Source organism: Spea bombifrons, chromosome 2 (genome assembly GCF_027358695.1).
Source record: "Spea bombifrons isolate aSpeBom1 chromosome 2, aSpeBom1.2.pri, whole genome shotgun sequence".
In the NCBI taxonomy this organism is placed as follows: Eukaryota; Metazoa; Chordata; class Amphibia; order Anura; family Pelobatidae; genus Spea; species Spea bombifrons.
In genome coordinates, this window is record NC_071088.1 from 26,509,074 (window position 1) to 26,525,836 (window position 16,763).

General features: G+C 39.2%; 2 protein-coding genes across 3 annotated transcripts in view; one reads left to right on the forward strand and one right to left on the reverse strand.

Annotated features, from left to right (window-relative positions):
* Positions 1–1,488: 1,488 nt before the first annotated feature.
* On the forward strand, positions 1,489–7,099 carry LOC128474851 (fibrinogen-like protein 1-like protein). Its single transcript, XM_053457257.1, has 4 exons — positions 1,489–1,539; positions 1,652–1,752; positions 2,627–2,725; positions 5,875–7,099. Exons 2-4 carry the CDS (start codon positions 1,734–1,736, stop codon positions 6,510–6,512), a joined length of 756 nt encoding a protein of 251 aa, XP_053313232.1. The 5' UTR covers positions 1,489–1,539; positions 1,652–1,733; the 3' UTR covers positions 6,513–7,099.
* Positions 7,100–10,571: 3,472 nt separating this feature from the next.
* The window catches only part of LOC128474842 (septin-4-like), a 42,225-nt gene continuing 36,033 nt past the window's right edge, over positions 10,572–16,763 (reverse strand). For both annotated transcript variants that reach the window (XM_053457246.1, XM_053457245.1), the window contains exons 11-12: positions 11,965–12,064; positions 10,572–10,713 (exon numbers count right to left, since the gene is read on the reverse strand). In XM_053457246.1, the coding sequence (XP_053313221.1) occupies positions 10,654–10,713; positions 11,965–12,064 (160 nt within the window). In that variant the 3' untranslated portion in view covers positions 10,572–10,653. The remainder of the gene's footprint in view (positions 10,714–11,964; positions 12,065–16,763) is intronic.

Here is a 16,763-nt window from a genome sequence, read left to right on the forward strand (position 1 = left end):
GATCCTGGTGATATAATGACCAGTGGGTCATATGTATTTATCCAATGGAAATACACAAATTTCCACCCATTCACTGTGCACATGCTCAGCGTCATATCCAGAGGTTGTCTTTGGGATATAGACGTATGAGTGCTTCCAGCATTGCTGCAGAGGTTGAAGGGGTGGGGGGGTCAACCTGTTTGTGCTTAGACCATACGCCACACACTGCATCAAATTGGTCTGCATGGCTGTCGTCCCTCTTCTAAAGATGCTGCACAAGAAAGCCCGCAAACAGTTTGCTGAAGACAAGCAGACTAAGGACATGGATTACTGGAACCATGTCCTGTGGTCCGATGAGACCAAGATAAACTTATTTGGTTCAGATGGTGTCAAGCGTGTGTGGCGGCAACCAGGTGAGGAGTACAAACACAAGTGTGTCTTGCCTATAGTCAAGCATGGTGGTGGGAGTGTCATGGTCTGGGCCTGCATGAGTGCTGCCTGCACTGGGGAGCTACAGTTCATTGAGGGAACCATGAATGGCAACATGTACTGTGACACTGAAGCAGTGGATGATCCCCTTCCTTCGGAGACTGGGACGCAGGGCAGTATTCCAACATGATAACGACCTCAAACACACCTCCAAGATTACCACTGCCTTGCTAAAGAAGCTGAGGGTAAAGGCGATGGACTGCCAAGCATGTCTCCAGACCTAAACCCTATTGAGAATCTGTGAGGCATCAAACGGAAGGTGGGGGAGCGCAAGGTCTCTAACATTCACCAGCCCCGTGATATGGTCATGGAGGAGTGGAAGAGGACTCCAGTGGCAACCTGTGAAGCTCTGGTGAACTCCCGAATCCTCCTGGTCGCGGGAGCGGGGTCTTGACACGCCCCGCTCCCCACCCATTTTTTCATTTACATGGGGGTGTTACCCCGACATCAGCAGGAATGCCCCCGACGTCAGCGGGAACGCTCCCAACGTGAGTGGAACCGCCCCGGCATCAGTGGGACCGCCCCTGACGTCAGTGGGACCACCCCCGATGTCAGTGGGACCGCCAACCGACGTCAGCAGGAACTCCCCTGACGTCAGTGGGACTACCCACCGATGTCAGCGGGCTAGTCCTGGCCGCATCCCACAAGGGATGGCTCTGGGTAGGCGGAGCCAAGAAGTTCCCAGGTATAATTACTTTGGTGCATTTTAATGTATCTTTACATTTTGTTATAAAAGAGGCAATGATACGGAAAAACATTTTTCCTCTACATTTGAGCTGTAGTCTAATGAACTTGTATCAGTGGTGTAGTTTGTTAAATGGAAATTATAAAAGGTAATAAATGTTACATTTTTAAAGAAATCCCTTTCTTTTCTATTTAGGTTAAATTATACCTAAATATCGGCCATGATGCATTACTTAAATATTTGCCTCATACTCACCTATGCCAAAAAGATATTTTGTATATATATATATATATATTTCATCCTGTGTTTACTTGTAGATTTTTTTTGTAGAAAGAAGTAAATTGGAAGTGGATACACCCTGTGGTGTACACAGCTATCTTAGCAAGGTCAGCTGAAATGTTAAAACACAACGAGTGTTTATGGGCTTTGTAAATACCTTAAATCTAGACTTTGCACTGATTTTATTTCTTTTGAAAATCGCAATAGTTTCTCCAACAGTGATAAGGAAATCGGAAGGACAAGTGGATTGTGTTAAATGGTAAGACTTCCTATCCAGACATTTCAGTGCTAAACAGGGACAATGAGCTTCATCAAAATGGGTAAGTGCTTTAATTCGGTGAGAGATCGACATATCCCAAAGTTTGCAGGCATTGCGACAATTCATTCTGCTTTACGTACTTTGGGGCTTCAATGTGCTTTTATAAAGTTCATGGTAGGAAAATATAGGCACATTTCTGAGTCGCTGTATGATCATAGAGCTTACTTTGGGCTGCTAACATCTTGTTTTCCCCAAAGCAGGTCTAACTTTACATGTATGTTGTATGTTGGTGTGTAGGTATGCGGTGGTGCTGCAGATAGGTTGTTCCCTGTGTTTGCAAGCAAATGTATATGGTTTAGTTTGCCTACTAACCCTATGGCCAGCCATTAATCTGTGTCACATTGCAATTGTAATATATTTGAAAATGTAAATAAAGCTCAATGTATACTTTTGTGTATTTCTGTGAACTTAAACGGAATTTAAGATTTGAAATATGGTATATATATATATATATACGGTATATTCAAATGAGGAAAAAAGAGGTCATAGAAGACCAATTTGAAAACTAGACGGTCAAGAAATGCTATCCTAAATAAAGGACAAGACTATGAACCAATTAAAAGTTTTCACAGCAGACGCGATGAGCCAAATAGTTATTATCTGCTGTCAATTTTACATTTCTATATTAACAACAGAAAATATACACATAAGATTTTATTTCACAAAATATTAAAAGGTTAAATTATTTTGTTTAAAAAATGAAAAACATCTATATGACACAAAAAAGGAAACATGGTCAGATATTGCATAGCCTACTGCCTTGAAGGTCTCTCAATTTAGTCCTTAGGAAGTGTTAAGCAATTTTCCTAAAATATTTTAATACTACTTCTATGTACATTAATTACTTTAATTCATTTTACATATCTCATTATTAGGAGTTCTCCGTTTTCTGTGGATAATTGCTTTCCTCAGCACTGTTTCAACAAGACACGCACACAGGAGGCCAAGGAATAATGAGGAGAAAGAAGGGCAAAGTATGTGTGATTCATGCATACCCGTGGGAAATATTTGCAAACCTGTTTCTGAAAATATTAGTTATTTTAAAGCATGAGTAGCCAGTCACAATATGGGAAGCTGGCTATTACTATGCTGCGAGTGGAGAGCTAAAACTCCCATTATGATAAGTCTGAAATAGATTTGTTTTAAATTATTTTTGTTTGCTACTTTTCTATGTAAATTCTAGCTAGGCATTATTGGAATTGCAGCACCATTACAGCTGGGAGGCTACATGCTGTCTATGTCTTCCAACTGATAAAGTAAATCACCACTATAAAACTTAAGTATTCATTTTATTTATTTTATTTTTAATCATTATTATTATTTTATTATTTATTATTAATTATTATCAAAAATCAGGATTCCAGTGGGGTGGATGGGGATCTAATATCTTATTTTCTGAACTGCTGATTTTTATATGTGTTCTGAGTCAAGAACATAGTATTAGTTAAACATATTATTATGTCCTAAAATGTTTGAACTGAGGCCACTGACAAATACCAGTGAATGCCCAATAGGGCTGGACTGGCGATGAGGGGGCGGCCCTGGCACTTTAAGGGCACGAGCCGCCTGATGACATGCGTGGCTGCATGCTATTTGTTTTTGCTCACGTAGGGTGTGGATGGGCATGTCCATCTGCTGGCCACAGGCTACCAAGCATTTGCCCAGTCTATGCCTGCTGCCCAAATAGGAGTTCAGGCATTCTCTTCTGGGGTGTGAGTGCTGAGCCAAAAAATAAAGTTTAGAATAGAACTCCCAAAAGGTATATACATAACCTGCAGGGATCTACAATGACTCTCCCTCCTGGCTGATAACACATGCTGCAATCAGAAATGCAGGGCTATAGGGTTGGTCAGAGCAGGGGATGGGTGGCCCAGCAGGCAGCAGTACAAAATACTTCAACAGGGCCAGCCTGACATCAATACGCAGGAACACAGTGAGGTTAGAGTAAAGTCGCGGCTGCTCACACAGTGTACGAGAAACTTTAAGGAAAAGCCCTGGGCAAGGTAAGACAGAGACAGAGTTGTGTGAGATAGAGTAGGATATGACAGAGTGGGTATATTTTAGTGTAAGTATGTGAGAGGGTGTGTGTAAGTGTGTGTTAGTTACAGGAAGTGTGTGTGTATATGTTATAATGAGTGTGTGTAAATGTGTATATTAGTTACTGGGCGTCAGGTGCCATGGGGCCACTCAGCTATACCCACTATAAGGTGTGGTTATGAGAGAAATCCCAGAGGGTCCCCAAAAGGGATTTCCGGTTCAAAAAGTCAAACAAATAATAATGATAAAAAACAAAACATAAACATGAACATTTTTTTCAAAAAAACTTCACTGCCTCATAACACGAAGTTTTTAAACATAAAAACACTTGGATAATATGTAAGGGGGCATTTGGGTCATTTATTTATCTAAAGTCTAAAAACAGTATGAAAAAACCTTACATGTCCTTGAACAAAAACAACAAAAACTTTGTGTGGGAGCACTAAACATACAAAAGGTGAACCATGGTAATGTCAAAAAAAGATCCAGTCACTAGGTTGTGAAAACCTTGGTCATAAAAGGCATTATTATTAAGGAATAATTTTGTAGATACTGCAAACAGGAAGCAATAGTACATACATTTATATGCTTTATATCTCTACTACTTCATAGATTTACTTATTATACTATGAGTATATATTTATATCTATAGATTTTGCAGTACAGGTGAGGATTACAGTAATACAGTAATTGCAAAAAGTGTAGCTGTCCAAGGTTCTGAAATGTAGAAAAGACAGAACATGTTTGCATTGTGTTGCAGATACGCAAGTTCTTGGGATCAAGCATGTAGACCGTTTGATCTTCAGAAGAGAGCTGGCCCCGGGGACAACTGACCATTTAGTAGCCCAAATAACACTTGCCAGAACACAATTCACAATATCCAGTCCTGTCAAACACATTTTCACAAAGCAAAACACACAGGATAAAAAGCGTCCAGCTACCCAAATGTACAATAGACACCATACTAGAGATATATTGAATTGCAAAAGCAATTTTGAGGCCTCCTCTGATGATATTCAACCATAACTTCTACAGTCTCCTGACTGGGGAGTCACTGGACTTTTAAATACTATTCATATGAATATTGAATTGTGTTTTATTAATATTTATATTATAATTGACAGGATTTCTGTAAAGCGTTATATAGAAATGTAAATGATTATATAGTCCTCTGCATCTTCAAAGTTAACGATTAAGTGCTAATTATGCTGTCCTGTTCCCTACTGTCTTGACTAAATTTTCCCAATTACAATTTACCCTGCAGGTCAAATAGCCCTGCTATTTGTTGTGTTATTGTGTGGCTATGACAGTATTGCAGTGTCTTGGTGCTATGTGTATCTATTTTACAATGTCACTATGAGATGTCCTGTTCTTGTATTGTAAAATGTGGCAGTGAGTAGATGTGTTTTCTAGCTATGTTCTATAACTATGAATGGGCCAGTGTGTTCATCTTAGTGTGGCTGGGAATAGATGCAGACTCAGTCCTCTTTTATGTGGGAAGGGACCTGACAGTCCTACCTAGTAGCCAAATTCAATAATCTCCCCGGATACATTTGCCCCTTTGCCCATCCCCTTGCTATTTGCTTGCAGAAGATGTGTTTGGCTCAACACGTGGTATACTTACTCCTAGTCCAGGGGTGTCCAACCTGCAGCCCCAGCTGCTGACGGACTACATCTCCCATAATGCTCTTTCAGCTAAGGAGCTGGCTGAGGAGTATGGGAGATGTAGTCCTGCAGCAGCTGGAGGGCCGCAGGTTGGACACCCCTACCCTAGTCAGTTCCAGCACTGTTTTTTTCAATGGGAGTGCTTTCCTGCTTTAAGCAGCCAATCAGTGGTGCAAATAACACCACAGAGGAGATAAAGCACTGCATCTCTGGAGCTGTAGCTTCCACCATAGGTCATTTTTTTTTACATTTTTCTTTCAGGTTACATTATTTGTTTAAAAGGTTGATTGGGACCCTGTAGTGCTTCTTTAAGAAAGGATTACAAACCTAATATATAAAATAGATCAGTATTAACACATAGGACATGTGAATTTTTTCTGTGGATCAATAGTCTTTTCCGTGTGTGCTTTTCCTGTTTTAGAATTACCAAAAGACTGCAGTGAGGTCAATGGCTATATGGCAGATGGGGTGTACGTTATCCAACCCGAAGGCATGCATCCATTAGTGGTATATTGTGATATGACTACAAACAGTGGAGGCTGGATTGTTGTTCAGCGCAACAGCTTCAACACAGAGATAACTTGGGACGAGTCCTGGAGCACCTATAAGTATGGTTTTGGGAATGTGGAGAAGGACTATTGGTTGGGGGCAGAATACCTTCATCATATCACCAAGCAAAAGGTGTATCAGGTACGTTTTGTAATCTTTGACCAAAACAATGAAGAAAAGTATGCTGACTACAACCTGTTCAGTGTAGAAGATGAAGCTCATGGTTACACATTACGACTGGGCACGTACACAGGCACTGCAGGAGATGCAATGTCTTCTACACAGAGTGGGACCACACATGACAATATGAAGTTCACAGCCAAGGACAAAGACCAGGACATTTACAGTGCAAACTGTGCAGTTAGCTATGGAGGTGCATGGTGGTATGCTGCATGCTTTGCCTCTAAACTCAACAACAAAAATGGTATTCACTGGCATGGACTGTGTACTGGGAACTGCAAAGGATCTGCTGTTTTAATACGGCCAGCAGATTATTGCATCTATCTTTGAGTTTAAAAAACACGCGCCAAAAACATACATTATACCCAATCAACAAGAATGTGTAGCTATAAATATGTATATATATATATATGTACTTGCTAGGAGACTCGCTACTCACATACATCACACAGACCATAACATCGAAATGGTATTATCAGGGCCGGACTGGATATGCGTTGTCGCATGCTACGTTTTTATGCTCACACAGCACGTGGCCAGGCATATCTAGCCACTGGCCGGGCATATCTAGCCACTAGCCGCACTGGAGCGGCAAATCGGGTGAGGCTGTTCGAGCCTAAGTATTATAATGCTTTGAGTGCTGGTTATTTATGCAAACGGCACTCATCTCTCTGCCACAAAAAGTTATTAACACGTGGCTGGTTAGATGACATCCCTAATGAAGAGGTAGCATGGAAAAGAATGATCAGGTTTCTTGTAACTAGTTAATATAACACATATTTTCACATTCTCTAAATTATGGCAAAGCCAATAGCGAGGATTACAGTTTTTTTTACTTATTGGGTTTTTTTCCATTTGTATTTCCCACATGTGTCATGTACCACCTCAAACTTTTTGAATTACCTAATAAAACTGATTCACAAAGAAAGCATTGGTGTCATGTTACAGTAACAAACCCTACTCACAAACTCCTCAATCACAAACATGCTTATTTCAAAAGAATAGATGTCATAATCTAAAACTAGATTAAAGCATAGATACAATATAAGGAAGCTTCAGATCAGGGGAGGGCTGGCAGCCTAAGGCCTGGTGGCAAGTCTAATGAAGTGGCTCATTGCTCCACCTTACTGAATCAGCCCACTATGCATGCCCATCTTTTCCTGATTTTCTAACGCATATTGATATAATGTGATGGGATTGGGAGTACATAAGTACACGGGAGGCCTGAAGCCACAATTTAGTGCCACTAATCATTTTTAATAAGATATGCAGCTTGGAATAGAGTAATTAACACAAAACTTTTCTGCTCACTGATTTCAAGGCCTAGAAAGTTTTGTCCTGAAGTGACTACAATTTCAGGAAGTTTTTTTTTTATCTCTAGATAAGTAAAAATTAAATACACACACACACACACACCAGGCCAGGCTCTGCCACGCCGACACCCAGTCACACACACCAGGACAGGCTCTGCCACACTGACACCCAATTGCTCCCCGGCCCAGCCAGTCCCTGCTTTAGATTACTGAGAGGATGCATTCATAGGATATGCAACATGCATATGATAGGCAGATATCCTGAATATAAGACCAAGGACTGATTAAAGTCTTTATTCGGGCAGACCAGAAGGGTTCTTATCTGCTGTTTTATACGGTTCTATGCAGATTGTGTGGAAAGGCAGAAGTAAAGTACAAAGCTTCAGCAAAAATCAGGAAACATTACTTCAGGCTAGGTAACAGTTGGTTGGCCTGTGTACTCATTCCTTGGCCTATGATACATTACCACGTCAGTCTGAGACCAGTTTTGCTTATGTGTGTTTATTTTTCACATTCACAGCACATACTAGAAATGGATTGTTTTACAATTTTTACAAAAACACAAGTAAAATGAACATAGGTAAACCAATACATGATAATAATAGCCAAAGACGCCACTTGTTTTCATACTCAATGCACATAGCGCTCAATGAGGACTCCTTGAGAACATTTACAAATGTAACTTTTGGATAGAATTTGACATAACCTAAAACAACCAGTATTACTTTCCAACAGCCTCTTAAGACTGTTTTTTGGTCCTGTTGCTTTGGTTTGTCCAGGCTCCATTCCCTCCTAATAGGTGACAGGGTGCAAGAATTAACAGAGGTCCGTTCTCAAAACAACATCGGAAGTTTATTACACTTTGCAGTTAAGATTTTATGTGATTTGGGTACAATGCAGTCAATGCAGATCTGTTCTTTTTAATTAAGCTAATGTATGCCTTATCTGAAAGGGAACATCATCATTGAGATGTTACAGGATTATATTTACTAACCCAGATTAACACTATATTAAATATACTTTAATATGTTTTGCTAATATTCATGTCTAATACAGCAAGACAGCCGGCAGACCTTGAACCGCAGATTACAACAAGATATTTATGGATGGGGCAAATGAGTTTTACTGTTAAAAAATTCTAGATCACAATTTGATAGCATATTTACTAAACTAAAGATAATGTAAGGCTTCAACGAACACAGAGTATACACAAAGGAAAGCATTTTGCAAAGAATTTGCCATTATGACCGTCAATGTTCCCTCTAATTTTTAGCAGTTGGTATGTGTGCACTGAATGTTTGTGCAAATGTACACCTGAAAGTCTTTCAAGATAATTTTGGCACAGCCTCCCTCTCATGGCTAATAAAAATGTATTGCCGTGTTTTAAAATAATAAGCGATTATATTCTATACTTTTATAGAATCTATAACAATTATATTCTATACTATTACGATTTTATTCTATACTTTGAAGTTTGAACTACTTTGTTCAGTTTGTATATATTTATGTATAAGGCGTTAGAGCAGTGTGTATGTAAATGTAAGTGTATGGTGGTAGAGTGTCTGTGCGTGTATGTATGCATGCATGTTGGTGTAAGGTGTTGGTGTATGTACGTATGTTTTTATGTATGTATCTATGTATGTGTGTAAGGGTAAGTGTATGGTGGTAGAGTAGCTGTGTGTGTATGTATGTGTAAGGTGTTAAGAGTGAGCAAATGTGTAAGTATGTATGTATGTATCTGTAAATGTAGAGCTCTCCCTGACCATCATCATATCCCCCCACTTCATAATTCATACATAGGCCCCACTACAATCATTTTCACCCAACCACCAAAATGTCATCAGTCCATACTGCATCACAATCACCCCCCCTTTATCTTCATGCCCCCTAATGCACCTCATCATCTCCATACCCACCGAGCATTATTCCCCATCATCTTCATACCCTACCGTTTGCACACCCCCTTCACATTCATACAAACATACTTCTCACCTCCCCATCCTTGGCCTCTGAGTCGGGCACTCTGCAGTGCGGTGTTCCCCTGTACGTTTGCCTGTCAACGCCACGCCAGATTTGACGTCATATCCGTTGCTGCGCTGACAGGCAGAGGAGCAAAGGAAGACTGCACCACAAACTGCTAGAATCAGAAGGCAAGGACAGGGAGGTGAGACATACTGTTTGTTTGTAACCTTTTGCGTGCACATAAATTTCTGTTGTGCACTGGCTACAAAACATGTGTGCGCACACAGCTTAGAGGGAACATTGATCACTTCTTCAGTTCTGAATAAACTACCACCATTGGTTATTATAGTTAGGTGAGCAGTCGTGAGTCCAGCACCTGGTTTATCAAAAGGGTAGAGGTGCAAGCCAGAGCCAAGCCAGCTCAATACCCTTTTTGGTATTCTCTACAAGCTAATGATTGGCTCGTTTACTTACAATTAGTTATTGCTGTTAGGCCTACAGAAAGATGCATAGTTCAATTTAAAGTGTCAGGAACTTGCAGCTATCAGGTCACTTTTCAAGTTCCTACCGATGTCAGTGGAATCCCAACTAAACTGATGGGTTCTAACTTCAGCAGGGCTTTATGCTACAAAGAAAATTAATTATCAAGTTATGACAAGTTCCAAGTAGAGATTCTTCAACAGTGCCATGCCAACTTGCTGCTACGTTACTTTCAAGGACATTCACTGTTTTTTACCACGAGAACCCATGCCCAAATGCAGTGTTTATGAGTCATTAGTAAAGTCATGTTGCAGAACGCATCGAGCAGAAAACAGGGCCATGCTATACATCCAAAACACCTTTAGTGAATCCTACCAGTGTTGTTAGTTGTGTAGTGGGTACATTGAGGGAAAAAAAGGACTTGGCATCAACAGATGAAGAAGAAAACAGGATGGGTAAAGCAGTTGGATCTAAAACAAGCTGTAAGTAACATGTAGCTGTTGGTAGAATGGGGCTCTCATGATGCTCTGATGTCTCAGAACTGGACGTGACAGTTTCACTGGTGGCCTTTGTGCCAGGATAAGCTTCTAGACAGGTCTTCTCAGTAGCACATATATTAACTTTTAGTGTTTTGATGAAGAGGACTGGTGCTCAGGAATCATTTTAGATATCATGGAAAGTCACCAAGGGATATATACGAGGGGTGCAACAATATGTTAACGTGAATCTTTCATTTGCCTCTGCATCTTCTGCAAAACCTCCTGCATCCTTCGCAACTAGACGAAAAGGGAGAGATAAATAGATCAAAATAGTACATGCATGTTTAAATCAAATAGAATATTTACTCCACTGCTTTCTATGTTTTTTTAAAACTATTTGTGTATAGGGGTGCCTTTTAACTTTTCTGACTATTGGGCTTACTTAAGTGTCTTTGTTATTTGCAATGTTGTGATCTAATTTGTCACTCGGTTGATATGAGGTAAAATGAGCATTCTCATGAATGAGTGCCTGTGGCATACCCCCACTTTTTCCATACAGCTATAATAATGTATCTTTCTGACACAAAATAAAGTTAATGTAATAATTTTACCTATGAAAAAACACCTCCAAAACTGAGGAAGAGCAGGAATTGTGGAATAGACCGGAAATCATCTGATAAATATACTTCCAAAAGTAGTGCCAAGTGAAATGGTCATCCAGTTTTCCCACAATACTTCATAACTGGGATGATGTTATTAGCAGCAAAGTTGCATACAAACATATACATTGGAAAACAGTAATATTTAGATTTCTGTTTATATAGCAACTTTTATTAACAACCTAACATGTTTGTTTAAAAATACATTTTCCTTATATGGTAAATATACTTTGAGTTTAACTAATCTGTCCAGTTTATAAAACACTAAGCTTGAAGGACCTAATGAGGATATAGGGATCATACAAATATTTCCAATGTACAAGAAATAATATTGTGTAGGAAAAGTACTATTTAATGTTCCCAGAAAACTGGCATTGCCTCTCAGTTTTTTCCTCAAAACGTGATTCCAAAAATACATACTATTTTTTTCAGCCCTGCAAGTGTTGAAAACAAACCAGATGTCTTATACCACCAACCATATGCATAACGTGCCCAATTAAATGTAATTAGCACTGTAGTGTACAAATTGCTGAGATATGTTTGAAATCGCTAATGTTTATGGTACTGTTCCTCCAATACATTCAGCAGTTATATATATATATATGAATATATACACATATATATCTATATTTATATATATATACACAGGCGGTGATTAGGGTTATTGCTCAATAAGTCTGAAGCATAGCTAACATACCCAAGACTGGGAAGTATAGGAATTATTCTCTCATCTCAGTATTTTATAAATAAAATAAATGGAACTCATTGTTACAGCGTTCATTGTTCTTTTAATCCTTATGGTTTATAGACGTTTTGAATAGACCGGTATCCTTCAGTGAAATGTAAGGACTATGCCGGGACATTGAATCATCACTATGCGTGCACTCACCTCCTCATCTTTTTCCCGAATCAGTCTCTGGGTCTCATGGTCTGGTGATGGAGGCACACTTGGGATTGGGAAGTCAGTCCCACTCTCTCTAGTCAGCTTACTACAAGGATAGACAAACAAGGAAAGGTATTCATCAGGATCATGTTTTATAATGTAGATATCCAGATCAAAGGCCAACCATGATGAGTTCATCCAAAGTGCCTCTTAGTTGACCATAGTACAGGGCTGGGAAAAACTATTTGACCCTTCCCAATTTCTTCTGGTTTTGCATATTTGTCACACTTAAATGTTTCAGATCATCAAACTAATTTAAATATTAGACAAAGAATAGCAGAGTAAACACAAAATGCAATCCAACCCTACCAGCCCGCTTAGTTATTAAATCAAGCAATTAACCAAATGGAATTGATAATGTGGTTCAATTTCACTAGTCACAACCAGGCATGATTACCGCCAGCCTTGTTGAATCTAAACACAAATTAAAGAGAACCTGTCTTGCAATGAGAAGTAGGCTAAAAGAAAAAAACACACAACGCTGAGATCCAAAGAAATTCAAGAACAGATGAGAAACAAAGTCATTGATATCTATCCGTCTGGAAAAGGTTACAAAGTCATTTCTAAGGCTCTGGCACTATTTAAATGTGCCAAATAGACAAAAATAGGATAGGATTCTTCTTCTGACCACAACTTTATATGCATATTAAGGGTCACCTAGAATATACGCAAATAATTAAAATAATCACATATTATCCTACATAGTACTACAACAATAATCCCTGAACATGTCTTTCCAGGTCTGGTCCTCATCCAAGTCCTCTGTGAGCCTCATTTATCCATCCATGACCATGATGATCACCTTTGAGCCCCTGCCCTCCCTCCATACAATGTCAACATAATGTCAAGTTACGCGCTGAGTGCCCCCTTCCCACACTTGGTAATCCCAATTTGAAAAAAAGCAGACTGGCTTTCCTTGTAGACATTTGGCTCATCCCATCCCTGACGGTCATGTCAGAATAGGTTACACAGAACATGCCATTATTTTGAGTATTGGGTAGATTGTGGCAAAAACAGAAAAACGTGCATATACTTATTAGCATTTTATTTCATTGTTAATAGTGTGTAATCACAATATGCAATTATTAAACCAATCAATATTTTATTAAACTTTCAACCAGAACAATTTTTTAATATATAAGGAATGATGCATTCCTTATTGCAACAGCCATTTCCATTCTACATGTACAGGAATTACTCTGTTTTTTCCTTTGGAATTTCCACTTTTTGTAATAGGCAATGCAAAATGAAGCTACTTGTAAGCAGAATCCCAACAGTAGTTTAGGTCTACAAGTCAAACAGTTTAGTTTTTATAAAATAACTGCTGTGCTAACGAGAATCAAACGAACATAGTAATCCTGAAATTTTGTCTCTTCTCTTCATCCCGACCCTTGAAAAGGCCCTTAATCACTAAAGTTCCACCAATGAGGGACAGTGAGGAATAAATAACCTAACTGAGGGAGAATAATCATCTTGTCTTCAATACAAGTTAATACGCAGCTGTTTTGAAGGGCAGAATGTTTAATGTACTTAAAATTATGTATATTTATAAATGTATAAATGGGCCTTTAACCCCTTAAGGACCGGGCTCATTTTTCGATTTGTACCCTGTGGGACCGCAGCTGTTTTGACACTATTGTGGTGCTTGTGTTCAGCTGTAATTTTCTCCTCACCCATTTAGTGTACCCACATAAGTTATATATTGTTTTTTTCAGGACAAGATGGGCTTTCTTCGGATACCATTATTTTGATCGTATCATCTTATTTACTATAAAAAAAATAAAAAAAACATGGTGAAAAATTGAAAAAAAACACATTTTATGACTTTTATTTGAAAAATCTTTTACTCACCTAAAAAAGCAAGTAAAACTAGCTAAATAGATTCTACTACTTGTCCTGAGTTTAGAAATACCCAATGTTTTTATGTTGTTATAGGGCAATAAGTACAAGCAGCGTTTTATGATTTCCAAATCTTTTTTTAACAAATCTGGTCAGTCTGCCTCCATCTCCTCTTTGGAAGATCTTTGAAGCCGGTTAACTCAATTTAACCCCCTCAAACCATATATTTTTGAAAACTAGACACCCCAGGGTATTCCAAATGCTGTTATTTTAACCCTTTCCATGCACCAATTATAGAACTACACTTTGTCAAACTTTGTAATAGTAATTTTTTTTATTTTTTTTTTCACACAAATTGTACTTTAGTTATAGATATACAGGTCCTGATATATGTCACTGTAAAACAACCCCCCAATATGTGTTCAGGAACATCTCCTGAGTACAGCGATACCCCACATGCATGGGTTTGTCAGATTGTTTGGCTGGTAAAAGGCTACTTTTGGGGCATGCGTAATCCAGGTGGTCATTTGGTCATTCTGCCTCCATCTCCTCTTTGGAACATCTTTGAAGCGGGTTAACTCAATTTAACCCATTCAAACCATATATTTTTGAAAACTAGACACCCCAGGGTATTCCAAATGCTGTTATTTTAACCCTTTCCATGCACCAATTATAGAACTACACTTTGTCAAACTTTGTAATAGTATTTTTTTTTTATTTTTTTTTCCACACAAATTGTACTTTAGTTATAGATATACAGGTTCTGGTATATGCCACTGTCAAACAACCCCCCAATATGTGTTCAGGAACATCTCCTGAGTGCAGTGATACCCGACATGCATGGGTTTGTCGGGTTGTTTGAGATTTAAAATGCCACATTTGGGAAGTGCGCTTTTTTTCTCCATTTTGGTCAGTCTGTACCTATGCCCTATCTTTGAGCTTGGCCACTCCAGTTTACCCCATCAGCCATTTTTTATATATATTAGACACCCCTTGGGTATTTGAAGTGCTTTTATTTTAACTCTTTGTTGAGATTTTTGAGAAATTTTAGCACTTGCTCAAAATAATAAACTTTATTTTTTTATTTTATTTTTTTAATACTTTTTTATATTTTTTTTTACACATTTTGCAATGTACTGGATGGTTCATCTAGTGACATCACTGCATAATTATTTTTAAATGTTAGCACTTTTTTTTTTTTTTTTTTTACATTTTTTTTTTTTTTTTTGAATATTTTACTAATCACATAGTGATTAGAAAGCTGGGCTCCATTGACTTGCATGGTTGAATGCAGTACCTGTATTCAACCTGCAAGTGGAGACAGAGTTCTCTAGAGGGTCTGGAGACCGTCTAGCTAACTCTCTCATCTTTATTGTTTATTTTCCCGGGCCGCCGCCATCTTTCTTGATGGCGAAGATCACCGGCAGCTGCGGCTGTGACCGCTCTCCGGAGCGGTCACAGCCCATCCAAAGGTAAGTGTTTGGTGTCGCTGGATACCTCCTGATCGAGGCATTCCAGCGACACCATTTAAACGCTTTTAAAACGGGCGTCCGCCGCTATACAATGTATGGCGGCTGTTTACGCCCCGGGGAGGGGCCAGACATGGCCCCCGATGCCGATCTCGGCGTTACTGAATGCCTCGACATCGAGGCATTACAGTAACGCCGTTTAAGCGAAGAAAGTGATCGTTGATCACTTTCTAAGCTTATTTAATTTTATGACGGTTCAGGACCGTCAAAGGTCATTTAGCGACCTTCATGTCATGACGGTCCTGAACCGGCAAAGGTCGCGAAGGGGTTAAACTTTACTTGGGCCTTCCTCACTACACTTCCTCACTATTTTAACCATCCAGAAACATGCTTGTGTGTGAATAAGGTTTGGTATTACTTTGAGTTTCACATGTACTTGTGTTAAGACAAGACAAGAGCAGATGATTCTAAATAACAAGGTTTTTAAGCAAAAACCCTTCAGCGATTGCCAGGTTTGAATGGTGAGGCATGATTGTAATCGTTAACATCAATGGAGTTTGAAGTAACTAAGTAGTATAGGAAACCTACAGAGAGATTTTGCAGGCCTTTGTCAATGGTTTAACTCCACCATATAACCAAAAGTATATGGATTCACCTCTACCTATTGGGTTTTAGGCTTCAGCCACACCTATCGTTATACGTAAGATGTATAAAATCAACACATGGACAGCCATCTTCATAGACAAACATTGGCAATGAATACTGAAGAGCTAAGTGACTTTAAGTGTGGGACTGTCACCTTTGCCACAAGTCAGTTCATGAAATTTCTGCCCTGATACTCTGTACCATGTCTCACTACAGAGTTCCAAATTGCCCCTGGAAACATCAGCACAAGCACTATATGTCAGGAGCTTTATGAAATGGGTTTCCACGGAAGATCATTATGCGCAATGCCAAGCGTTGGCTGGAGTGGTGTAAAGCACACCAACCACTGGACTCTGGAGTAGTGGAGACGTGTTCTGTGGAGTGATAAATTACACTTTAATATAAAGTCTGGTTTTGGAGGATGCCAGGAGAACACTACCTACCAGAATGTATGCTACCTACTGCTACAGCATACAAGGACTATGACTGTGCCCCTGCGCACAAAGCAAGGTCCATAAAGACATGGTTTGATGTGAAGGAACTCTAGTGGCCTGCACACAGCCATGGCATCAGTCCTCACAAATGCTCTTTTGGTGCAAATTCCCACAGACACTCCAAAATGTTGTGGAATAGTGGTTATAGCCACAAGGTGGGGGAGGTAGCTCCAAATTAACGCTCATGGTTTTTTTTGGAATGGGATGTCCAACAAGCTCATTTAGCTATAACGCTCATGTGTCTACATACTTTTGGTAATATAGTGTAAGTGACAAGAATGAATGCTAGATGTGCATA

Bases quoted from the DNA above. Each gene is read 5' to 3' on its own strand.
- LOC128474851 (XM_053457257.1), top strand. The intron at 2,726-5,874 runs GTATGTGTGATT...TTCCTGTTTTAG, and splicing joins TGAGGAGAAAGAAGGGCAAA to AATTACCAAAAGACTGCAGT.